We start from the raw sequence: 27500 nt of genomic DNA, 5'->3' as shown, positions 1-27500 counted from the left end.
CCCCTTCTCCATCACCCAAATAATAAACTAAACATTTATCATATACACAACTCACAAACAACTACCCCAATGCTATTATATACAGTACAACCCAAATATCCACCCGGTACCAATCAGATACAACTTAAACCGCGACCTCAACGTTCACCCTCCCAGCCCTTCCCCATCCCCATACCTCTTAAAAAACATTTCATTGTACATCTTGTTGAATTGGTTGGTGGTACTGTGAGGTGAGTTGGTGTTTCAGGCTCCCGGTGAAAGCGGCAGGGCGTGGCAGGGCGTGGCAGGGCGTGGCAGGGCGTGGCAGGGCGTGGCAGGTGTCAGGGGGTTGAGTTGGATGCTTTATAAGACCTTTTCCAGGCACATTTGAGCACAACTGACGACAGATCATCTCTCTTATTCAATAAAATAGTGTAGGTAAGCACAAAAGTAAGTACGAAGTATTTGGTGCGGAGTGGTAAGTTTTAGGTGGAAACAGGGCAGGTTACAGCCTGGTGACACGGTGTCTGCAGGTATCAGGGAGTTGAATGTTTTACTTTTAAAGAGACATTTTTATGACATTTAAGAAACGTTTGGACAAATAATCTGCATCTTAAGTATTGTCGGTAAGTACCGTGTAATATAATATATTGGTGCGGAGTGGTAAGTGGTAAGTTTCTAGAAACGGGGCAGGTTACAACACAGATGATTCCATCAACCATGATCAGTGAACGTAGTGGTAAGTTTGAGGACTTTCTTGGATCCCTCTCCACAGGTAAGTACGGAGGTGACATTAGGCCTTTTGACATTAGACAGACGACCTTGACACCGGCCAGACTCTGGACCTCTTTAATACATTTAAATCCAGGAATCGGCAGCATCGCCCGCAGGAAACAGTGTTTCTCCGGTTGTTTGTACTTTCTGACCGAAGTGAACGCTCAGAGAAGGTGGCGGCGCCGGGGGTCGAAGGAGTTTATCAGAGTTGAACAAACTGCCTCGTCTCCGTAACTCGTGACGGTGGAACCTCAGAGAACATCTGCTCAGATTGTTGTTTTTGTGGGATTGGAGTGTGTGTGTGTGTGTGTGTGTGTGTGTGTGTGTGTGTGCCGTGGTTGAGGGAGCAGGTCCCTCAGAGATGGAGAGACAGTGAAGCAGAACAGACTCTGAAGCGCTGGAGCGAGCAGCGGGTCACATGGGTCCTGAGTGGGAGTGGGTGGGTGTGTGTGTGTGGGTGGGTGTGTGTGTGTGGGTGGGTGTCTTTGAGGTAAAGTTTATAATAGAGTTTTTATTACAGTATGTTCAAAGTTATTTGGGGTTAGGGTTAGGAGAAGCACATGTTTGTATATGAAGTTAAGATTGTGCACCACTATACTTGTTTAATTATTATGAATATCCACTCTCATATTTATGATTAAAAACATACATTAAAAAATATATTATTATTTTTATTTCATTATTTGATGTTGAGGTGTAATGGTTTGTGGTTTATTGTTTATTTTTAGGTTTATCGTTGATTGTTTGTCACCATCATTTATTTTGAAATTTTTTGTATTGTTTTCATATGTATTAATATATTTTGTATATTTTGTATATTTCTTTGTTTCACATTTGTATTACCTTATTTATAATTTACTATTTTTTTCTATGTATAAGTGTGAATGGGTGTGTGTACCTGTTTGCGCATAATGTGTGTATTGTATCAGTGCATGCGTGTCTAAAATGTTCATGCAAATGTGTGTGTGTGCGTGTGTGTGCGCGTGTGTGGGTGTGTGTGTGTGTGCGTGTGTGCGTGCGTGTGTGTGTGTGTGAATGTGCGTGTCCGTGAATGTGTGTAAGTGCATCTTTTCACGTGTTTGTGTGTGTCTGCTTATACAGCATACAGTATGTGTGTGTGCGATTGTGCACACCACAACCATATCTCTTCTTGTAGGTCCTCTTTCACTTCACACACACACACACACACACGCACACACACACACACACACACACACACACACACACACACACACACACACACACACACACACACAAAGCTCTGAGTGTGTTTTTCTCGCCTCACCTTTGAGGAGGATCTTATTCTCCGGGCTGTGAACCAACACCGAGCTCACAGAGTCCAAGCTGTCGTAATTGCTGCAGCCGAGAGGACCCGTCCTTGTTTCAGTTACCTAGGAAACAGAAAGAAAGGACACGCTGTATACGATCTCTCTCTATATGTATAAATGTATAAATATGAGTGTGTGGGTGTATGTGTGTGTGAGTGAGTGAGTACGTTTGTGTGTGTGTGTGTGCGTGTGTGTGTGTGTGTGTGTCTGTGTGCGTGCGTGTGTGTGTGTGTGTGTGTGTGTGTTCCGAATCAATCACTCGGGTCTATATGTCGTGGTCTGCTTTTCTATTCCTTTATATTCACATAGTGTTCCGATCCTCTCTTGGATGGAGTGGGGAGTCTGGAGTGACTGCGATAAAGCGGTGGTTTGTTCGCGTCTCGGGAGCTGCAGCCAGACTCTCAGGCTGAACTCCAGACACGAAAAGAGTCGGAGCCAGAGGCAGCGAGTCCTGAACCGATGCGCGAACCTCAAGCCCGAGCAAAGAATGTTCGACTCGCAAATAAAGTATAATGACTGAGGATGGAATTCATGTGAAGAAAGGGTGAAGGCCTTTGACATGATTCACAGTGAATGTGACCGATTTATATTTTTATTTGGACAGAATCAAAGGATTTGGAGCCAAACAGACCGACTCTTCTGACCTCGTTACACTCGGACAAACAAAGGGTCTAAAGAACTGAACAAATCTTTTCACAGAGTAACTCTCCAAAAACGGCCAAACTTTTCATCCCTACTCTCTAGGCCCCTCGAAATGACTCACAATGCACCTCAGAAGAAGAACCTGGCGAAGAACCTGGCGATAGTGGCGCCGCCCCTAGCGGTCGCCTGCGCCGGCGCTCCAGTACATTTCACTGCATATATGTATGAAAGTATGTATATGTATGTGACAAATAAGAATCTTGAATCTTGAATCTTGAAACCTCTGATACGAAGAAGACCCCTGACGGCCGTAAGGGACCCTTGGACCACACAGCTGTCCCCAGCTCCCCAGAGAGAGAGGGATGGAGCGATGGAGGGATGGAGGGATGGAGGTGGAGAGGGAGAAATGAGGGAAGAGAGAGAAAAGAGATAGAGAAAGGTAGAGAGAGAAAAAAAACAATATATGTATATATATATATATACATAAATGCAGTATATATACAGTAAATATGCAGAGAGAGAAATGAGAGAGAAAGATAGAGCGACAGAGAAAGAGAGGAAGAAAATTTTGAGAAATGAGTAAGAAAAAGAGAAAGTGTCTTGAGAGAGCGAGAGAGAGAGAGAGAGAGAGAGACAACGAGGGAGAGAGAAAGAAATAGAGAAAAAGACAGATAGAGAGATAGATGAAAGATACAGAAATAGAGAGAGAGATGATGGAGTGAGTCTGGGTGTGTGTGTATGTGTGTGTCTGTGTGTGTGTGTGTGTGTGTCTGTGTGTGTGTGTGTGTGTGTGTGTGTGTGTGTCTGTGTGTGTATGTGTGTGTCTGTGTGTGTGTGTGTGTGTGTGTGTGTGTGTGTGTGTGTGTGTGTGTGTGTGTGTGTGTGTGTGTGTGTGCGCTTGCGTGGGAGTGGAACAGGAACTAAAGGAAGAGATCGAGGGTGGAAAAAGAAATTGAGAGCAAGATACAGAGAAGAGAGCGGTATGGAGAGAATAGAGGAGGAGTGCTGCATGGAGATGTGCCTGCCGCTCAGCAGGGAATATATATTATATATATATATATATATATATATATATATATATATATATATATATATATATACGTATCTAAATAAAAACTATCATTCCTACGTAGGAGTGTGTATGAAATGTTCTTCCCTCCTTTTTCAAAGTGATGTCACTGGAAATTCTTCCATCCAGCTCAATGAAATATTCATTGTCCTAAACTTCTGAGTCAGATATTACGGCGGCACATGAATAATATCCAAGGAAGCCGCTGCGAGACGACGAGGAAGAGGTGAGACAGGAAAGGGTTCCGTCTCCTTCTCCGTGACTACGTCTGTCTCTCAACCGTATATATTTATGTGTATATCTAGATTTTTTTAAATATGAATATCTTTATGTGTATATCTATTTTTTTATATGAATATCTTTATGTGTATATCTATTTTTTTATATGAATATCTTTTTGTGTATATCTAGTTTATTTAAATATGAATATCTTCATGTGAATCACGTCGTAGTTGTTCCTCCAGAAGGTGGGAGCTGAGGTAGACGAGGAAGAGGGAGGAAGAGATGAGGTTGGAGGGAGGTCGACTAGAGATAGAGGGAGAATGAAGGGAGGTGGATGAGAGACAGAGAAGAGTAGATGTAGAATTGAGGTCGAGTAGAGGCAGAGTAGAGAGAGAGAAAAGTAGAGGTGGAGGGAAGTAAATGTAGAGGTGGAGGGAGGTAGAAGTAGAGTGGAGGTAGAGAAGAGGAGATGTAGATCAGAGGGAGGGTAATGGGAGTTGGGTTAGTCGTGGTAGAGTAGAGCAGGGGTAGAGTAGGGGTAGAGCAGAGACAGGATAGCGTAGAGGAAGAGTGGACGTAGAGTAGAGGGAGAGAGGTAGACGTAGGTTAGAGGAAGGTAGAGGTAGATGTAGAGTAGAGGGAGGGAGCTTGATTAGAGTCAGAGTTGAGTGAGGTAGTGGTAGAGTAGAGACAGAGTAGAGTGGATGTAGAGCAGAGGGAGAGAAGAAGAGTAGATGTAGATTAGAGGGAGGTAGAGCAGATATAGAGGGCGGGAGAGTAGAAGTAGAGGCGCCTAGAGTGGTGTTAGAGTAGAATAGATGCAGAGTTGAAGTAGAAGTAGAGGCAGAGTAGAGAAAGGAAGAGGGAGGTAGAAGTACAGGAGAGGTGGAGTTGACGTGACAGACATAGACGTATGGCAGAGTAGAGTGCAGGTGGAGTAGAGGGAGAGCAGAGGGAGATGGGCTAGAGGTAGGGTAGATGTAGAGGGAGGGAGATCGATTAGAGGTAGAGTAGAGTGAGGTAGTGGTAGAGTAGAGATAGAGTAGAGGGAGGTAGAAGTGCAGGACAGGTATAGTGGACGTAACGTGGATGTAGAGTCGACGGAGAGTAGTGTGAGCTAGGGTAGAGGCAGAGTAGGTGTGGAGTAGAGAGAGGGAGATAGATTAGAGGTCGAGTAGTTGAAGTAGTAGTAGAAGTAGAGTAGAGATAGAGTATAGTAGAGGTAGAGTGGAAGTAACTTAGACAGGTAGAGGGAGGTAGAGTGGGTGTAGAGTAGAGGGAGGGAGATGGATTTGATGTAGAGTAGGGTAGTGGTAGAGTAGAAGTAGAGTAGAGAGAGAGTAAAGGGGGGTAGAAGTATTGTAGCGGTATAGTGGACGTAACTTTGACATATAGATAGAGGGAGGTAAATTTGATGTGGAGTAGAAGGAGGTAAGGTAAGGTAGAACTAGAGTAGAGATAGAGTAGAGGGAGAGTAGAAATAGAGTAGAGGGAGGTAGAAGTATACTAGAGGTAGAGTGGACATAACATGGACATAGAGGTAGTGGGAGGTAGAGTAGATGTAGAGTAGAAGGAGGTAAGATAGAGTAGAGGGAGAGTAGTGGTAGAGGAGAAGTAGAATAGAGATAGAGTAGAGGGAGGTAGGAGTACAGTAGAGGTAGAGTGGACATAACATAAACATATAGGTAGAGGGAGGTAGAGTAGATGCAGAGCAGAAGGAGGTAAGGTAGAGTAGCAGAGTAGAGGGAGAGTAGTGGTAGAGTAGAAGGAGAGTAGAGGGAGAGTACAGGGTCATTGCGTATTCCCTCGGCGATCGTCATTATACCGACGCCAAAATACAAAGGCGTAGAGTCGCGAGTTGAAACGTTGACCGGGAACATTTTGTGCCTGGGTGCCACAGGCGGGGACCTCCCGGGACGGAGCTGGGGTTGAATGAAAAGCCGCGGAGGCTGGAGGAGCCACGGGGGGACGCTCGCAAAAGGAGGGAAGATGAAAGAAACACCCGACACCAGAGACCTGAGAACACAACAATTGGCGTTGAGGGCACGGGCGCTCCTCCTGGGACGCTCCCCACCGAGTCACACATCCTGGCGTGTGACGACGCCTCGACAAGGAGCGGTAAAGATATACGTAATACAAATCATTAAGATGTCATCTGTTACCAGAGGAGAGAGAAGTCGGACGTCGGGGCCGAAATAAACTATGTTTCGCGGCCGTGCGGCCGGTCACTCCCCGATAAATGCACAAATAAACAAACAGAGAAAGCAAAACAAAATGAATAACGGCATGAAAGTGACGTGATGTGTTGACTGCAGTTTAAAGGTTTGATGGTAGTGTACCTCGCCTCCAAGGCACCACAGAGAAAATAGCATATTTCAGACGTACAATTTCCCCCTAACGCACAAACAAACAACAAGTATGTGAATGAATTATCAAATGAATGAATGAATGAATGAATGGAAATGGACGTTCAATAGCAGGGCTGGACGGATCGGCTGTCTGGGCTCCGGTACGACCACTTTTTAACGCTGTACGACTGAGAAGAAAGTCCTGTGTGTGTCTTGAGTTTAACCATATTTGCTCAAAATATTAAAGGCAATTGGATGAAAATGAAAGTCGTGGCGCAAATTGTCAAATTACACTTTTAATGGCTACCGCAGAGCATCTTGATTTGGGTATTCGCCCGTTCTCCACCGACTGGATTTGTTGTTCCGCTGGGATATAGATCTCTGAAAACATTTAAAACAGGTCATCGTTGTGAATGTGCTTAATCCAATCAAATTCACTCTTTTAAGGGTAAATTAGGGCACCGTCAAATAGTATCTGGGGAATGGCCTCTTCTGTTGAGTCAGCTTGTCAGTGAATAAATAACTGTGTTTGCTGATGAAACCGAAATAATTCCATTGGATGGAGGCTTGCAGGGCAACTTAAAAATCTTGGCCAGTTGGTTGCCCAGAGGAAAACCAACTCGCCAAGCTTTTTGATCAATTATTTTCATCCACTTGGATATCCCATTTATTTTCCATTCTTAACTGTCGTGCTGCGATTGTGAAAGTTGCCCCTTTCCTTTCGCACTTGCAATTCATCTCATGTTCTTATGGCGAGGCGTTATTTAATAATCTTTAACAGGCTGTTCTTTGAACGCCTGGCCCAATGAAAACACGCCAAAGAAGCAACTTCTTGTCTGCTTGCGTTGTTTCTCTGTGATCACAATACTGTGATCATGTGCTCGATTTTCACTGGTAGACTTACAGTTGATAAATAATTGGTACAGATACAGTACAGATGAATAAAAACATATATTATGAATGATTGCACACAGCAAACTTATAAACCTTAACAACTCCCCTACGTATATCTAAAAATAAAAGTAACGTCCCAGTCCTGGGATAGAACAACCTCATCAAATAAGACAGTTCAACAAACTATCATACATCCTCCTCTGATTAGGGCTGGATGTTATGTAAGGGATCATTTAAAGGGGTTTATCGCAGAATAATGATCAGTGATCATTCTCATTTGCATTCTGATGCTTATTCCATTACAAGGCTAGTTATAAAATAAATGAATACATTAAGACGGAATATTGATTTGAAACGTGTGGTAGTGTGGAGTGGTCTTGGCGCAATCTGCAGGTGGGGAGAGCCAGCACTGGCAACTAACAGGGGACGCAGCTGCAGGAGATTGAGGTGATTAAACAGAGTACTGAAAATAGAGGGATTGCTTGATTGTCATTTCTCAGCACTCGGATACATGGAAACAAAATTGGTCCTCTTGCATTTGACCCATCCGGAAAGCTGCTGTGGTGTCACCTCCCGCTCGTTCTCTCCTGTCAGCGAGGCTGGGCTCCAGTCCCAAGCTTGGCAAACGTAAAAAAACACATGCCTGCAAGCATCATTTCCAGTTGTTCTGAAAAGACCAGTTCTTTCGCTTTGTAAAATAAACGACAGCAACGACTTGTCGTTGCTGTCGTTTGTTGTTTGTTCCATCTGGCTCCCGGTCCATCTCTTACCCAGCAACAACAAGTTACAAATTATTATGTTAGTACGGCCACTGGAAGAGCTTCTGCCTGAGAAAAAAGTTCACAGAAATATAGTAAATTCACAATTATAATAGGATAAGACCCAAGAACATGAATTTCAAATGAAACTAGTTGTATTTGAGAAACCAGTTTGTGAGATTGCCATGTAGTTCAATGACTGAACCTCTGTTTGATTCTGCAGAGTTGTATCTTGACTTTATAAGCAGTATCAGTCAGTATCAGCCTGATATATGTGCAAAATTCCCTGTAATTGCTGTGCTTATATATTCTTCACAGCACTCCTTCAGATTGACAGGTGGGCCATGCTTCCCAGGGCCAGTCTGCGGAGTTTGGTGGAGATGGAGTAGCAGTGGGTGGGTGTGGGTGGTCTGCTCCATCAACGCCATCCAGATAAATATCGCCGCCGTCCACCAGGAACTGCAGTAAAACAGCCACATCCCATTTGCCTCCCTCATGCCTGATGAGCCAACTTGGAATAGAAAAGCACTGCAGGTGGTACACCGTAATAAAACACGATTCCACTACTCAGCAGGAAAATGCTGAAATTAACCTATTTTGGGACTTGTGAGAACTGGTTTGTAAATGTGCAGCTGGTTGTGTGTGTGTGTGTGTGTTTATAACAAAGTGGGTGTTGGTGTGGCTATCTAGGAAGTCAGCGAAGTGCAAAAACTTTCCTTATTTACCGGTTTACCTCTCTTGGAGGAGAAAAACAAACACCATATAGGTTAATCTTTTTATCTGCAGAGCACTGCTGCCCCTCTTATGTATAACCAAGGGAGCGTGGAACTGCCCTTCCATACATCAGTGGTCAGGCTCCAGATTTGAGCTCATTCGCTCCGTTCCTCCACCTTTGCCGGTCACGTAGCCCGTCCATTGCCGCGAGGAGTCGGAGGAAGCTCCCGTCAAGCTGGGATCCTCTCATCTCTCGCTTCAGAGCAAGAAGCTGAGAGGTTGGAATCGGATTTGGCTCCAAGCTTTTCTTTTTTGTCGTAGTAATGTTCCCCCCAGGTTCTCGCGGGTTCCATCCCACCATAAAGTCGCGCAGGCCAGGTCACCCTCTCCTGCCGACGCCCTTGTGTCAGGCGCCCCCTCGACAGTTAGGGTGGGGCAAATGCAGTGGACAAATTCCAGCACTAAAACACTTCTTCCTTCTTAGTGTGTCAACACTGGACAATACACTGGCAGGTGTATCACAGGATGCATTGTGATGGCGAGACGCGGGTAGAAGTGGAATGGACGTAGGGGTGGGTAGACTGTCCCAATCTACCCTATATACATATAGAGATTAGAAATTGTCAGTGGTGGTATGTACGAGTGGCCATTGTTTTTGTTACTCACATAGTAAAGCATGCTGGACAAAAGTACATACATGTAGTATGTAATACGTTGTACTCCATTCCCGACACAACTCTCGAACAACCCTTGAACAAAGGCTGGCCTTGGAAATGACCCGTTCCAACTTCTCCTCCTCATAAAAACCTTCAACCCCTTCTACCCTTCCCTAATTTGACCGTTTACCTCTGAAGGCTTTTTGCCTTCAGAGGTATTTGTTATTAACTCTGTGATTCTGCCGCTGATGGTATCTTCATTAGGATTTTTCCACTGAAGATGGGTCTGCCTACTATTGACAAATGCAAACTAGAACCTTGTTTATCTGAACCCCGCTGGAGCGACGGTCTTTTGAGAGGCTGAAATGCTCTGTTGATCGAAACGTGAATGAATATCCGTAAAAACTATCCCGAAGGCGATCCGGGGGGTCTACAAACACGTGCATGTTATTAACTCAGAGTGGAGCCAAAAACTATAAAATAAACATTGAACTGGCTCAAAAACATCTGAAGATCCAATAAGATCGTAAGACGAAGCCGTGAGGTCATAAAGTTGCAGAGATACATTCGTCAACTTTTCAGCCGCCATTGCCAATCTCAACATCTGTCTCCATGTGATTGTCTCGCAAAGGTAAAGATTGTCTGGCGACGCCGCCACAGGATAGAGGCTTGTTGTTTTTTTGTTACTAGTTACAAGAAAAGACGTTGAAGTAAATTCAACCGATTTATATGGATGTAATGGAAATGTTATTCATTAAAAAAACGTTTGTGAGATGTAAAAAGCCAGTTTGGCCAATTTGGGAAACACTAATAACCAGCAACGCTATACAAATCGACAGTTGTAAAACTAATTTTAATCAAAGGTATTTGTCGATTAACATTTATCTTGATATCTGAATACGTGTAATACCGGGCATCCAATACTTTCACATTGAGAAAAATTGACATTGCATGACATCATCAATGTTCAAAGGCAGTACTCTGTCCACATTGACCGTCCTCGACTCATTAGCGACGACCCCCAAAAAAATGCTGACGAGGCATATGGTGGACAACGGAATCCTCCTCAGAAAAAGTCTGGAAAAGTAATTTCTCCTTCCTCTGTCGTGTGATCTGACGGTGGAGGTGGTTGCTGTACTTGACTTTAAGTCCAAGAGGAGTATGGAGGTCGTTGCAGAAGCGCCTTCCTCTTCTCGGTGCTATACGCAGGGACTCTGCTGAGTCAGTCAGACGTTCAAGTCATTTATTTTTTAACCAGGTTTTAATTATTGAAATGTCAAATAATTCACCACTTTTTCTCTCACATCCTAAATGGGACAGCAGCCAGCCAGATGTGTGAACCTTTCAATTTTTAAATATTGTGAAAAAGAGCTGATGAGGCATAATGCATGGAGATGAATGAATGAATGTATGAAGTCTCTGGTTCGACCAATGGAAGACATGAGGCCAGATTTTAATGTCGTTTAAGGCATGGGATGATGTTCCCATTTATTTTTCTATTCTGATGTGGAGAAATAGATAATCAGATTAAAATAAGGTGAAGGAGATTGATATTGAACTCAGAACTATGATGACTGATGAATTCCCAAACGTCTCCCTGTACTGCACTCACAGGTAGAAACCTAACTTCCACCAGCCACCATTTCAATCTATTTGCGTGACTATTATTTTAATTACAGTACAATCGATGCAACCCGTTCAATAGACATAGGAAACTCTTCTGCATAGGTGTGCTTGAATTGGTTTGATAAAAATAAACATTTAATTAGGGTCAATCCACCCACCTCCCAAATCCCAATTTACCCCTTCTGGCATTGAACTAAACATCACCACAACAGGGTGATTGCAAGGTTACAACCCATTTAGCCATCAGACTGACTTGAATGTTGGCACGTTGCTGAACAGTAATTATTGTATTTTCTGCCCTTTTTTGCACAGTAATTATTGTATTCATTGTCCAGTATTGCGCGGCAGTCACTGCACCTGGAGCTGTAATTACACCTCGTGGCCAAGTGGTGGAGGATGATTGAACGGGGGATAAAATCATTCTTAAACCCTTTGAGTCAGGACTGCAGGGCTCGGAACCTTTATTTGGAGGGTGTAACTACGTAGGTATAACTAAGAGTGGGACCGGGTAAATGACTAGTTTTTTGCCATATGCGTCGGTGTTGCATACTTCCCGTTTGCTCTGCGCCGCTGGTGTTGCCATCATTTGCAATCCCAGGGAAAGAGAGAGGGCAAACAAAGGGCTATTGACCCATCAGAGGCCAAATTAAATGGATCAATTGCCAGAAGTTGTTCTACTGATGTAAAGATTGGTCTTTGAAGCCACAAGAGCCTGTTTGTCTAAAACACAGATTGTCAGACCTGCGTAGTCGGGACCATTTACAAGTTGCAGCTGGATTGGCCACTGGGCAGAGCAATGGTCAGTTGGACAACGGCATCGAAGACGTGGTTCCAGGCGTCGTCCTTTGTAGATGGCAAAGCCTTGGAACGAGGTTGGGTCACTCCATTAGGACTTTGGCCGCGGTGGATCGGCTTACGGGGCGTGCTATGGGTAGCGTTGTTCCCAGGCTTGGGCGTCAACACTCCAAATGTAAGTAGCTTTAACTTCTGAGCTGTTTCATGGAAAATATTTGCGGCAAGATTTTCTTCAGCTTCCCCTGGGACTTTGTTGCAGCTTCTGCTTTCCAAAGCCATTAGTACTTAGTGAGCTGCTTAAAGTGTGAGATGGCTCAGACAACATGGCTGAGCCTCTGCACACCGCACACCGCATTACCCACAGAACACGTATACGAGTTGCCCCGTTCCAGGTGAAGGCGGAACATGGCGGCGGCGGCGGCTACCAATTACTGCTTTCAATCATATCAATCTGCTCTGTGAGAGGAAGCAGAAGGAGCACAAAGGTGCAGGCTGTCCACCCACACACCTGCTGCCACGGCCCCCGGAACCAACAAAGAAGACAGCGAGCGCCTCCAATGCGGATAATCTCACACTTGCTTCAGCCTGGCTTCCTATCGCCAGGAAAGCATGGAAATATACAGTACGAGCCGCATGCAGGGAACCAGAGATAACGCGATTCATGCTCTCTGTTCTTTCCCGGGTTTGCCGTCACACACCGATTCCTGTTTAGAATTAATGATGGACGGGGAAATTCGGAACGCTCAAGAGTCGTTCGGGCAATCACTATGTGACCCGCATCTATTGATACATGATTTCCATAATTTAAATGATCTATCTTGTAATGCTGAGGTTTTGTGCCTGAATTAGAAATGCTTGTTTTTTTTTTTTTTTGTTTTGTTTTTTCAAGGTGCTAGGGTGTTTATTTATTTATAAAAAAATTTTTTTGCTTTTTTGTGCCTTTTCCAAACACACCATGCGTGACACAGGATGAAGTGGAAATGTACAGAGATGCACATTTTCCACTGGAGGTGAAGCTGAGTGACATGCGATGCTCTTAAAAGGCTAAAACCTTCAACGACACAGGTATAAATCCTGTTTGCCACGTGCCTTGTCTCAGTCTCCTAAATACGCCATGCTATACTAATAAAACATCGTAACCATTTGGCGCCTTGGCTGTGTATTTTCAGATTTGAGCTTGTAGGCGTAGATGGTTTTTGGCTGCAGAAGGTCTGTGTGACTGAAACATGGCAGCCATAACTTATTGATAGCTGTTTTTAATGGGAACATGTCCTTTCTCTCTTGTAGGGACTTGTCTTTATCCATCTGGCACCTGAATCAAAATTGGGTCAGATATGTACAGGGATGGCGGGTTTTGTATTATGTATTTGAAATACAAAATAGTTATGTCGTTGCGCATAACTATGTCATTTTATTTGATCATGTAGGAACATATGTCCATATAATTTATATCAATAGACTATTTTCTTATTTTCAAAATACAAAAATATAAAAATACTATTTCCACCCATCTCCCAAACTATACCTATTGCAGAAGTAATAGTAATTTGACAAGAATTTGTTTTACCCCCCAAAAAAACAATAAAGAGTTAAAGAATAATGAACATGGTGTCATTTCCATCAATAAAGAACTTCACCTCATCGTCAAAAACTGGGGAAAAAAAAGCAAGATTCCTCACATTGTTAATAGTATATTGTAGAGTAGTTTCTTTTGATTTGGGATATCTTCCGCAGCTAACAGATAACAGGAATATGTCCCTATAATCAACCGTGCTGCATGGATATTCACACAGAGGACGCACGCAAAATTGAAAGCAAAATGAATAGGTGGTCTTTGTGCGTTTGGAGTCGTATTTTTGCGGGCGTGCCTTTACCTTGATGGCAGAGGTGGCGATCTGGAGGTGGTGCAGCCTTCGCAGCGTGCTCTCCCGGTCGGTGAAGTAGGAGGCGGCCAGCTGGTGGAGCAGCTCCAGAGAGACCACCGAGCTGTTGCTGCTGCCCTCCGACTTCTTATTCAGCTTCTGCTTGTCCAAGAAGATGGTCAGGGACTCTTCCCCTACGGAGAGAGAGCGGCGAGAGGCTCAGGCAACCTACTACTCTGATAAATAACTAAATCAACCAGTCAAAAAAAAAGCCAATAAAGTCCCTCAGGGATCATCCTCTGGGGTGGTTTCACGGAGACCGATTAGGCCTAATTTTAGACTAATTTTAGACATATTTAATCTGGACTAACTGAGATGGCCTTTGTCAGTCATGGTTTAAAAAAGTCTCAGACTTGCCCTCACCCTTTAGAAAAATTCTGATTTCCTGCAGGAAGGTTAGAGCTGATCTCGGTCTAAGTGAGATATGAAGGTGACTTGCACCAAGACCAGGAAGGCGCTGACTAGTCCTTCATTACCTAGTCTAGGACTGCCTAGTCTGGAACTTATTCATCTTCAACCAAGCAACGTCTCTGAAAGGCATTTTGAACCTGTGGATTCATGTAAGTAGGACCAGCTTTGTCCTGATGTACATTCAAGCCCATCCGCAAAACCGCCCCTCCATCATTGAAATAGCTAATCCATATCTCGATCCAGCCAATCAATTATAACCTTTCAGTTCAATAAGAACTCAATCAGGGTTCCTGAGACTCGATCAACTAAACGATTAAGTTATCATTCACTTAGTCGCTAAGTAAGACGGTCACACGGCAAATTCGATAAAACATCAAAACTAGTACATCAACGCATCAATCACCAGCACTGGAAACCTGACGGTAATTACCGCTGTGCGACTCAAGGACACACAGGTAGGTATGTGTGTGCACAAACACCCCCACACACACACACACACACACACACACACACACACACACACACACATGCTCAAGGTTCATTACTTTTCGGTGATTTACACACCGCTAAATGCAATGAGACTTATTTCCTCGGGAATTTGGTCGAGGGCGTTTGGCGTCCTTTCCTCTGAGTCGAAGAGAAGGAACGGGAGGAAGCTTTATTCATGAGTGGTTTTGGCCATTCCTCGTAACGGCATCCCATCTAGCCAGACCACGTGGCTTACAAATCCTCAGTTTAGTCTGTTGCAGTGGCAGCAGTTTTTTTTATTTTTTTTTGTTTTCTTTTTCTTTTTCCAAGTTACCCGAGAGTCTGAGATCAGAGAGGCTCATATCGAAAAATATGGCAACGTCAGCAAGGGAAACGTTAAATATCTACCTCATTTATCTATTTACCAAATGGAACCCCTGGGTTAGGTGATTTCATTAGGCTCACGATCGTAACCGAACGGCAAATCGCCGGAGGTGGAAAATCCGGGTATAGAAAGTACATTCCTGTCCGGGATTTGGGGTCAACCAAGCGGATCTTGCCAATGTGCATCAACCCAGAGGTCCAACTGGTGAGTGGAATCGGCTGATCGGGGCCTTGGGTGGAGCAAAAACAGCAACTTTCTGAAGCTGGAATATTCTGAGATCGGAACTACAACATGTGGCCCTGTAACCCCAGTACCATGAATACGCACACCATCTCACTCTATTTGTGTCGTCTCATTTTGGATGTGTGGACGACGGCACACATCCAGAATTTAATGACACCAGCGTGGACATCTGGTGCCTCCGCGACGGAGTTTGAATGTTTAAAGCCGTCGTCTGTGGCCCTGTTCTATTATTAAGGACAGAATGTCCATTTGCAAGCTCTGTCTCACCCCGTCTGGAACACTGTCTGTTCTGCGTCTACTTTGGGAATGTAAACGAACGGCATCCAGTCGGAGTCTGACAAAACTGCAAAACACAGCAAACGTAGGTGAGTATCGGCCACGCAGCTCACATAGCAAATCCAATTCCATAAATTTGGCGTTTGTCGTGTTATGTTCTATTTTCCTTGTTTTGTGGCTCAGTGGTTCTGCACTGTTGCCCTCAAAGCAAGTTGGATTCTGGGATGGAACCAAACAGGGGCCTTTCTGTGTGGAGTGTGCATGCTCCTGCGCAGTGGGTTTCCTCCTGGTTCCTCCGGTTTCCCCTCACCCCAAAAGACATGCATGTCAGGGTTAGATCCTCCTGCCGATGCCCCTCGGCAAGGCATCGGTCCAGGTCTGGAGTGGGTCCCCGGGCGAGGTGGCAGCCCACTGCTCCTAGATACATAAGGTAACTAAGAAGGGTCAAATGCAGAGAATTTGACTAATTTCCCCCAAAGTGAGTAGTAAAGTATATAAAATAAAAAATAATATCACTGGTAAGGCCTTACCAAAATGACCAATGATGACTATGATTTAATTGAGATTTCCACCGACCTGCATTGGCAAAATGTTTCATTCTCTATTTAAATGGTTAAAATGGCCTTAAAGCCTCAACCGGCCTCAGAGCAGATCATCATAAAGCCGTCTTCAACTTAATTTCTAATCTGATATGGAGACACTGTATCGCGTCGTCCAGCTGCGCCCTCGGGACGCAGCGGAGATCCGGGTTCTTGTTTTGTGAGGTGAACCAGATCGATACCGCGAGCAATTTTCTTTCATGGCTTCCAGCGCTCCTCCGAGATTGGGGCTGAGAAAAATCCAATAAAGAAAGGACTACGAGAAGAAACGGGTCAATTTAATCCCTCCTCCATTTTTGCCGACGTGTCACGGCCGAGAAAAGGGACGCACGTGTAGAAAGATGGAGGTTTCCCGGAGTGGAGATGCTGCCGCTGTTACGTGAATTGCGTAGTTGAGATAGTAAAATATCTTTTTATCCTACATTTGATGCCGATGTATATCTCCTTTAACTTAAACCCGGGGATTTTGAAGTTGAGGCTTAGCTGACTGATAAAACACGGAAAGATAAAAAACAAAAATAAAAAATGAAAACTGAATCGTGTTTGTTCATTTATCCTATGAGAATTAGAAATATAATGAGGGAAAGTTGGTACTTTGTGGTCTCATGTATCCTTGCTCCTGTAGCTACGCAGATTGGTGGGCGAGGTTGACAAAACGTATTTAAACAAATGGAATTGTGCAGAATATCCTGAGGGCGCTATATAGGCGGCGCTCAGTTTAATTCAAGGGTCTTTATCGGTGCGGCACGAGCAAGGCTGGATTTGTACCCCCAGTAGCCCCTGGGCACTGAAGCTCATAGCACCCCCCCCCCCACACACACACACACACACACTCACACACACACACACACACACACATACACACACATATACACAAGCACACATACACACATTTTGCCACTCTAGGAACACTGTTGGCAGGGTATTGTTTTGTTCAACAAGGAAACGGAGTAAAAACAAAAAACACATCCAAAATAAAAACACAATTTGTTTCGTCGCGCCGAGCCGCTCCCTCTCCTTGACGCATGGAGAGGGAGACCCCCCCACCAACTTTTATTTCATTCTGATTGGATAACTATCAGGATCAGGAGAATGGATCAAGCTTTGTTTCCTATTTGTGTGGAGCCCGACATCAAAAACAAAACAAAACAAGACAAAGAAAATGCATCCTTGTTTTTAAAGTATTTTCTCCCATCGCAGAGGGCCCCTTCGCGCTGAGAGGCCCCTGGGCACGTGCCCAGATTGCCCCTGCGGTGGGTCCGGGCTCGCGCAGGGGGAACATACTGTACGTTGGCGTTGCCAAAGCAAGTAGAAAAGAAAAAGTGAAGAATTTAAATTGAAGTTGAAACGAAATATACCTTGCAGTAGAAAATATACATTTTCGACTGAGTGAGGAGCTGTGTCACTCGTCTGCTGTCGTTCCCTGTATTTTAGCTCTGGTCTATATACTCAGTTAGTATATTTTCCGGCCAGAATGTCTGGCAGGTTTAAAATTAGCCGAACTTTACTCTCAATGAACCACCCAAAAGCCGGTAATTGCCGACTGAGGCGACCTGTGCTGTCAACTGATGACACTGTTGCAACATAATACGGTAAATATGCATCCTGACATTTACCGTATCACAATGATCCCGCAGCAGAAGCAGCCGAAACCACCTCTGTGTACTGTCCCTTTAAACAGGTGCAGGGAAAGGGAGCTGAGGAGGTGAAGGGAGAGTGTTTGGAGTGTGTCTGATGGGGGTGGTGGTGGCAGATGGACTAGTGGATGAAGTAGCAAGCTCTTCACACCAGAGGAAGGCCTGCTTAGTCTGACTTAATCATCCAGATGCTGGTAAGACCCATTCATCTTATTTTTCCCTTTGGAGTTTACTTCCCTTTTTCAGACTGCAATGCATTGCATATTTTACTATATTTCTGCATTTCGAAAGGTTGATTCGTAAGCCAGACATCTGGATTAATTAGTGATTTTTATTTAATGGACAGTGACGGGACAATCAGGGCAGTATTAGGAGCTGTGAACTTTTTCAGTTAGTTTGTTAAATACATTTTTGTATTTATTGAAATAAAGACACTGGTTGGAAGTCTGCTACAAGTTTTGTTTTGTTGAGCATCCAACTAAAAGTAATTGACTTCATATTCCCCAACTTATTCAGCGCTAACTGGGCTGATTGTTACAAAGTGAAGCTTCTCTCAGGAGATGACTTCCTGTCTAGTGCACGCAAGATCCCACGATGCGGAACATGTTGAGCAAAATGATCTCTGTGACCTGTGAGCGTCCCGGACAGGAAGGGGTCGCTCCTTACCTCCCAGGGTGGCGGAGACCAGAAAGTGCGTCCCGTACTTCTTGATGAGGTTCTCGTTGATCTGCTGCAGCGTTGGACGTCGCCCTAATAACCGCAGGTTGCGTAGGAACTCTGGTGCGAGGGGCAACGGCGCTTTGAGGAAGTCTCTCTTCTCCGTCGCCAAACTGTTCACCTTCCAGTGGCTGAACTCCCTAAAAAAACAAAACACAAAACACTTAGAGTAGAACAGAATAGAATTGAACAGCCAATCCCTCAGGCTTTTGCAATAAAAAACATTTTCCCTGGATTAAAACATTGAATTTGAACTTTGCATGTTGTTTCATTTGACCTTCATGGATAGACAGATGGAGAGTATTAGAAAACATTTGAGAATATACAATACTGTTTGGGTCCCAATTTCACTGTTATCTCCCTCACTAGTTCATAGACACTTCTGACGATGACCATGATTCAGAATGTGGCAGCGCGCCTGGTTTCCAACCAACCAAAGTGCGCCTCTCTCCATCTCCCTCCATCGGCTCCCTGTAGCTGCCCGCATCGAGTTCAAATCCTTGATGCTGGCCTACGGTACAGGGCGGTCACTGGATCTGCACCCACAAACACTGCATCACGTATCAGGCCACATGCCCCCAAGCCGGCAACTGCGTGGAATGAGTTCTGCATCCGGACTCTGTGCCCAAGCATAACGAGCTACCCAGCTTGTTATGCTCTGCAGGTACATTCACAACCTTCAAGAAACACCTGAAGACCCTGCTCTTTCAGGAAAACTGGAACACCTGATCCTATCTTAGCTCTGACAAACTATTGTTTCTGTTGCGGTTGTGTTGTACTGACCATATTCTAAAAAATGCAAAAAACATCTGATATAAGTAAGGTTTATATTTGGTAATCTTTTTCTGTTTATACCGCAATGGTTTTGCTCATTTTTAGCCATCATAAAAGTATTGAACAAAGACAGCTTTTTTTCTGATAATCAAATACAAACATGAATAATAATGTGTTGAGATTTTCATTGGGAGTGACAAGGATGGACAGGATCAAGAATGAGTACATTAGAGGGACAGCTCTTGTTGGACAGTTTGGTGGAAAAGTGAGAGAGGCCAGATTGAGATGGTTTGGACACGTGTGTAGGAGAGATGAGAGTTACATTGGGAGAATGATTCTGAAGATGGAGCTGCCAAGCAAGAGGAAAAGAGAAAGCCAAAGAGAAGGTTTATGGATGTGGTGAGGGAGGACATGCAGGCGGTTGGTGTAAGGGAGGAAGATGCGTAGAACAGAAGGTATTGGAGGCAGATGATCTGCTGTGGCAAACCCTAACAGGAGCAGCCGAAAGAAGATGAGGAAGAAGAAGAGGAAAATTAATGTAAGGCATATAAGAAAAAAGCCCCTGAAGACTCGCTTCAGGAGATATGTGCTCAATTGCTTTGCATGAAATTCATGTTTGGGACTTGGTAGCCCCAAAAGGTGGGAATTATGTAGTAGACAATTCCTGATCCCCAACTTGTTATTGTTGCGTGCAAATGTCAGTATGATCAAGAGAGCGAGAGTTAGCCAACTTGGTAAACAACCCTATTGAACTGTCAAACAGTGACTTGGAACATTCTACTTGAGTAAGAAAACACACTGAAATGAACCCCATTGTTGAAAGGCCCAGGCTCTTATCAGGGAAAAGGCGAGGAAAAGCTAAGACTATATAACCAGCGTGTATCCTTTGTATTACTCAGTCTTGAACTCTGCAGAGACAAACTCAGGTATTTTATATAATAAAAGATCTTGAACTAAGGACTTCTTTTCCAGGATGATTTTTTTCATGATGAGTTTTGCTTTTCACTTCACAAGTAGTCCACGCATTCACTCCTTCACTGCCCTCCACTGTGAAGCACATTTAGTGGGACCAAACGCCTACATGAGTCTCTGGTTTGATTCCACATGGTTCTTTCTCTTCCATCCTTAAAGCAAAGTCCTTTGTCCAGCACATGCAGCTTTTCTGGTGGACCCTACTGAACACTCCTGGACGCTGATCGTCCCTGGTGGACCCTAGTGGTGGAAATCAGTAGACACTAGTGGACTCTGGTGGTCACTGATTGACTGCAGTGGACACTAGTGGAATCCAGTGGACCCTGGTGAACCCAAGTGGCCACTGATAGACTATAGTGGACCCTGGTGGACCCTAGTGGACAATGGTGGACCCTGGTGACTAGTGGTTCCTGGTGGACCCCGGTCAATGCTTGTGGTCCCTGATGGACTGTGGTAAACACTGGTGAAATTCAATGGACCCTGGTGGACCCTCGTGGACACTGGTGGACACTGGTGACTAGTGGTCCCTGGTGGACCCTAGTCAATGCTTGTGGACCATGCTGGACACTAGTAGACCCTGGTGGACACTGGTGGCCCCTGGGTCCCTGGTAGCTCCTGGCACCCTGGTCGACCCTTAGACCCTGGTGCAGACCTCATCTCCAGAGAAGAACCTCAGAAAATAAACATGATTAATCAGCGATCCATGCTTCCCCCGACATATTGTCATCCCAGCCCCTGCCACGCCCAGGTGGACCCTGGTGGACCCTGGTAGTCGATGGTGGTCCCTGGTGAACCTGAGTGTTGGAGACCTGTCTCCTCTCTGGAGCAGAACCATAGGAAGACCCACGTGGAGTTCAACGAGCCGTGCTTCCCAACCTGACATGCCGTAGTCTCCACAGCTCATCGAGACGAAGCCGAATCTGGTATTTTTCTTTTTTCGCCGTCTGACCATCTCCAATTTCACAGCTCGCCGCCACCACCCGTCTGTCTCGCCTCTCGAAGGATCACATCACATCCCAGACATCAGTGCCCTGGATTAATATTACATCACACACGGGTTTCCCCCCTTTCCCCTTTCGCTCTCTCTCTCTCTCTCTCTCTCTCTCTCTCTCTCTCTCTCTCTCTCTCTCTCTCTCTGAGTCTGAATCATGCCACTTATATAGCAGGGTTTCTAGTTCTACTTTCATAATTGATAATAACCTTGCTTGATTTGTAGATTCTGTATTTTTTTTATATATTTGAATATTTCTGTTCTTTATTTTTCGGCTTTTTGTTTGTATTTGGTATTTTTTCTTTTTCACTATCTTAATTTATTCTTATTTTCTTATATTTTTTCAGACCGGAGAAACACACCAATCCTCACCAGCACAAATTGCTTGTATATTTAAATGTCTCTGGCGGAATCAACTGATTCTGATCATCAGTTCTTCCGGGGATCAATAATTCATGCAAATCCACCCAATCTGCTCACTAATTCCAAATCCTGTTCCTCAAAAGAGGTTTACTAAAATATTTACAGTGTTTCGTGATTTGTGGATTATTATAGGACGTGATTGTGAAAATTGCCTTTTTTTTCAAATTTCACTGCAAAAAAAACATAAAAATATAAAAGTCGCTGCAAAATCAAGGATTTTTTGTTAACGATCAAAAAAAAAAAATCCTTGAGAAGAAACCCAACTCAGAATGAAAAGAATAAATATTATTTAATCCCCACTAATCCGACGAGGTTGGGCTCCAAATGTGACAACAAAGAATGCTAATGCTATTACACAACAATCACATTCACACATAATAAAACGACAAGTGTTCACGGCGGGGATTCAGACATTTGACGTTTGACGTTTGACGTCGGTCTTCCCTCCGTCGCTCAAACCGAGGGCTGGTTCCTCTCCAGGCTTCTGAAAAGCTCTTTGTTTGTTTGTTTCCCCGCTTTTATTGCTAATTCATTACACTACTCATTACTGGGAAGCAAGTTTTATTATTGTAATGCGTTACTGCCCAACACTGATCGGGAGCTGCAGAAGCAGGATTGTCCTCCACCTGTATTGTACTTGACCACACCCCATTACTACTACGGCAACGCACAAATCAACGTCTATTTATGTTTATGGAATGGTGGGGGAGGGGGAGGGGGGCCTCGGTGAGGGCCAATTCCATTATGAGCAGCAATTAAAAATCCATATTTTCCTGCAAAATAACTCCATCACACGCATCATGAATTTTGCTCGTTCATCATGTTTGGGCCTCACGTGGGGTCGGCGCTTCCCCGCGCGTGGCTCCGGTCCGTCCGGATCCGAGCCGGCAGACTGATTAACGGGGGCTTACTCGGACCGACGCCTTCCCCGCGCCGGCGGCGGCGGCGGCGGGGGGAGCGCGGCCGCCCGCAACCGAGCGCGAAGCCGGGCAGGAGAAGTGCATCATTTACTTTCTCCCGGCCCCGCTCCCTGACTGCCCGGCTAATGATGATAGATGGTGTTAATTAACAGGTTTTAGCACGGCGCTGATTGCACCTGCAGCCCCGACGCTCGCTGCTGCTGCTGCTCAACCGCTGGGGTTAGTTTTGTTTTGTAACATTTTATTTGTTAATGAAAAAAAGAGAGAGGGCCAAACAAAACTCTGCGCCCATGCAGAAAACCTTTTCTGATGCAGCTTGGGAAACGAGAGCACCGGGATATTTTTAGTCGTTGATCGAGATGGAAATATGAATCTGGGGATGAACTTCATTTTTTTTTTGCCAAATACGCTTAAAGGGAGCTTTTATTAAAGATTATCCGTGTTTTCTACCCCCCTCTCTCATGTGATACTTTAGGTTCCATCTTTTCTGGACATGCGGCTCCAGCCCTCCATCAGGAGTTCAATGCGAGTAATGGGGGACAGCCTTGTGCTGTAAAGGCGTCAGCGAGCGCAAATTTAGCAGTAAAACAGATTTTGTTTCTTGTTTTTTTTCTAAGAAGAACTCGAACACAGATTGCCTATTTGTCCCCCATTACTTTGCACTGAAAAAAGGGCTGAAAGGGATCCAGGCATGGGATGAGGGCCGAGTAGAAGTTCCAAAAAATCCAAACTATTCCTTGAATCACATCGGAATTCACCTTTTTTTTTACCGTGTGATTAAGACGGCAGTGCAGTGTATGAATGTCTCATATCTTCCTTGTATATATTTATATTATCATTATTATATGTGTGCGTGACGGTTTGGTTGAAAACAGACAAATTGTTTAAAACTTCCAAACGATCGGCGAACTCTTCCCCCTCGGCCGCCGTCACCACATTTGGAGGTGATGTAAACACGACCCCGCGGCCACGTTTAGCGCCGCCTTTCCCTGACCCGTCTTCTCCCTTTTCCCCCCGGGTGTCGGCGCCGCTCGCTTGAGACGGAAACGGGGGGCCGAAAGACGCTCCGAGATGGGGGGAGGGCCGCTCTCCCCCCCAGGGGGCCGCGCCCTGACAAGTCGCCGCCGCGAGCGGAGCCGGCGGTCCCCTCGCTTTGCGGCGAGACCCGGCCGACCCGAATCCGTTCTTAACGAGCGCTCCCGCCCGTGTCGGAGGGGAGCGCTCCCGCGCCTCCTAATAAGCAGCGACCCAAATGCTATTTGTGGTTCCGCGTGGAGGCGGCGTTGGGGAATCCGCAACGTTTCCATTTCGGGCCGAGTGAGCGGGAATAAATGGGTGGAGAAAAAAGAAAAAGAATGCAATCTGCGGAAAAGTCGAATTTGCATCGGAGACGCCGCGTGAGCGATCACCTGCACCGGAGCGGCTGGAGCCGCGTCTGGGCTCGGCGGCGTCTCTTTGTTTTCCTTTAATTGGTTTAGCGGCGCCCAGGTCGGTCTAATTGGTGTTTTCTTTTGTTTCCATTTTGTTGAAATTTTTCCGAGGCGGCGTTGAGGGCACGGGGCCGGGACTCCACCGCGCTCAGCTCTGGAGGTTCTGGCGCGAACGCCGCCGCCGCCGTTTCTTTTGAAGAGGTGGCCGCAGCCGATGACCCTCCCCCTGGTCGGCGCCTCATTTCGACGCTCACGCACACTAACGCACGCACGCACACACACACGCTCACTCCGTCGCTCCGAGGTTCGATTCCCGATGATGTGGGGGGGGGGGGCTCACTTCCCGTCACTGTCGGGCGTGGACCTCCCGCCGACATCTAATCTCATTGGATGTGGAGAGCGGTCCGCTCCAATGCTTTGAGTCTCTCTGAGAATCTCCAGGAAATCGCCATTTTGCGACGGCGATGACGAATGAAAATGATCTTTTTAATGATTATTATTTATTTTATTCTTCTTATTATTTATTTTATTCTCATTATTATTTATTTTATTCTTATTATTATTTATTTCATTCTCATTATTATTTATTTTATTCTCATTATTATTTATTTTATTCTTATTATTATTTATTTTATTCTCATTATTATTTATTTTATTTTCATTATTATTTATTTTATTCTCATTATTATTTATTTTATTCTTCTTATTTATTTTATTATTATTATAATTTATTTTATTCTTATTATTATTTATTTTATTCTCATTATTATTTATTTTATTCTTATTATTATTTATTTTATTCTCATTATTATTTATTTTATTATTATTATTATTTATTTTATTATTATTATTATTTATTTTATTATTATTATTATTTATTTTATTCTCATTATTATTTATTTTATTCTCATTATTATTTATTTTATTATTATTATTATTTATTTTATTATTATTATTATTATTTATTTTATTATTATTATTATTTATTTTATTATTATTATTATTATTATTTATTTTATTATTATTATTCTTATTTATTTTATTCTCATTATTATTTATTTTATTATTATTATTATTTATTTTATTATTATTATTATTTATTTTATTATTATTATTATTATTATTTATTTTATTATTATTATTATTTATTTTATTATTATTATTATTTATTTTATTATTATTATTTGGGTTTTTTTCCCCAAAATTTGCTGCGACTGACGTCTCTGTGTCTCTGCAGGAGAAGCAACGAGAAACTTTCTGAAAATTCTGGATTTTACTGTAAAAAAAAACAAACAAACAAAATAAAACATCCATCCACCCCTCCTCCATCAACCCCTCCTCCGTCCACCCCTCCTCCGTCAACCCCTCCTCCGTCCACCCCTCCTCCGTCCACCCCTCCTCCGCCCATCCCTCCTCCACCCATCCCTCCACCATCCATGAACATTTAAACTAAATAAGATCAGGCTTCATCCACCCCTCCTCCACCCAACCCTCCTCAATCCATCCCTCCTCCACCCATCCCTCCTCCATCCATGAACATTTAAACTAAATAAGATCAGGCTTCATCCACCCCTCCTCCATCCACCCCTCCACCGTTCATCCCTCCTCCACCCATCCCTCCTTCCTTCCATGAACATTTTGACTAAATAAGATCAGGCTTCATCCACCCCTCCCTCCATCCATCCACCCCTCCTTCATCCATCCCATCTTCCTTCCACCCCTTTACCATCCATCCCTCTTTCCTTCCATGAACATTTTGACTAAATAAGACCAAACTTCATCCATCCCTCCCTCCTTCCTTCCCCCCTTCTTCATTCATCCCTCCTTCCTTCCACCCCTTTACCATCCATCCCACCTTCATCCACCCCTCCCTCATCCATCCATCCCTCCTTCATCCACCCCTCCCTCATCCATCCATCCATCCCTCCTTCCTTCCACCCCTTTACCATCCATCCCTCCTTCATCCTCCTTCCTTCCATGAACATTTTGACTAAATGAGACCAGGCTTCCTCCACCCCTCCTTCATCCATCCCTCCATCTCTCCTTCCTTCCACCCATCCCTCCTTCCCCCCAGCGCTCCTTCATCCATGAACGTCTTCGGCTGAATAACATTTTGGTGTATTTAAAAAATGCTAAACATCCGTCACACTCTGGCAGAAAATAGGTGGTTAATTTTTCTCTGGGCTATTTAGAGAGCGATGATGTATGTGTGCACGTGTGTGTGTATCTGTATGTGCACATGTGTGTATCTGAATGTGCATGTGTGTGTTTCTATGTGTGCACTTGTGTGTGTGTGTGTGTGTGTGTGTGTGTGTGTGTGTGTGTGTGTGTGTGACAAAGAGGCTGATGTGACCTACTTCCCCCAAAAAACAAAAAAAAACTAGGTTTCTGCTTTATTAATATTTGGATCCTCACTCCTGCTTCTGAACTGTGTGTGTGTGTGTGTGTGTGTGTGTGTGTGTGTGTGTGTGTGTGTGTGTGTGTGTGTGTGTGTGTGTGTGTGTGTGTGTGTGAGAGTGTGTGTGTGTGTGTGACTTAAAACAAAAAAAAAAACAAGTCTGATTGTTTCTCGCTCGCGGGAAGATGAGATTGAAGGTGTGGCCCTTTGCAGCGTCTTTATTCCTGTGTTTGTAAGACGTTAAAACCCAAACGCTCGTGAGCCCTTTGCGGACGGGGAAAATTGCCCATCGATGTTGCTTGGGCGGTGTTCCTCGTCAGGCGGCGCAGGCAAAATGTTCCAAACGTCAATTAAAAAAAGGGAGTTATTTAAAACCAGCCGATTGATGGGATGGATGAGTTCCAGCAGAACAGCGGCTCTGTGCTGGTCACAACACGTCTCGCCCCAGGTGCCGATGGAAGGTGCGACTCTGTTTTTGAGATCGGGTTCCTCACGACTCACTCGGTGTAAAGAGCCGTTCCATTCGTCCGACTCTCGGTTCGTCGGTCTGATTGCCCCTGAGCTGCGAAGGGAATTCTCAAAACAATCAGTTGACGCTGTCAAAATGAAACATGTTGGTAGATTGCAGAGCGCAAATCAGTCACATTCAATGTGAGTTATGACAAACGCCGCGACCTTCTTTCCTGTTCCTGGGACTTTAATTTAGTCCTCAGTGATTGTTTCCAGCTTGTGAGGTGAAGATTTCGCTCTTTTGACGCCACACTCCCCAAGTTTGTTCGCTAAGAAAGAATTGTTTGAGTCATGCGCCACCGACTATTACCAGGCGATAATAATAATAACCTTAATAATATAAATATGAATATGAATATTATTCATAATAATAATAATAATAACCTTAATAATTTTAATATGCAAATGAATATTATTCATAATAATAATAATAATAATAATAACAATAAAAAAAAAAATAATAATATTACAAATATATATATGCATATGAATATTATTCATAATAATAATAATAATAATAATAATAACATTAATATGTTTTATATGCATATGAATATTATTCATAATAATATGAATAATACTAATAATACTACTACTACTAATAATAATAATAATAATA

General features: G+C 44.0%; 1 protein-coding gene across 1 annotated transcript in view; it reads right to left on the bottom strand.

The window, feature by feature from the left end:
• Nucleotides 1-27500, bottom strand: part of brinp2 (bone morphogenetic protein/retinoic acid inducible neural-specific 2) — a gene marked incomplete at both ends in the record, with an annotated part of 115645 nt that overhangs the window by 67597 nt on the left and 20548 nt on the right. Inside the window, 3 exons of the mRNA XM_080010588.1 lie at nt 2039-2144; nt 13680-13861; nt 18413-18603. Of these exons, the coding sequence (XP_079866714.1) occupies nt 2039-2144; nt 13680-13861; nt 18413-18603 (479 nt within the window). The remainder of the gene's footprint in view (nt 1-2038; nt 2145-13679; nt 13862-18412; nt 18604-27500) is intronic.

Source organism: Zeus faber (assembly GCF_960531495.2).
Source record: "Zeus faber genome assembly, chromosome: 12".
Lineage (NCBI taxonomy): Eukaryota > Metazoa > Chordata > Actinopteri > Zeiformes > Zeidae > Zeus > Zeus faber.
The sequence above is the reverse complement of the archived record's forward strand: the minus strand, read 5'-3'. Positions and strand labels throughout refer to the sequence as shown.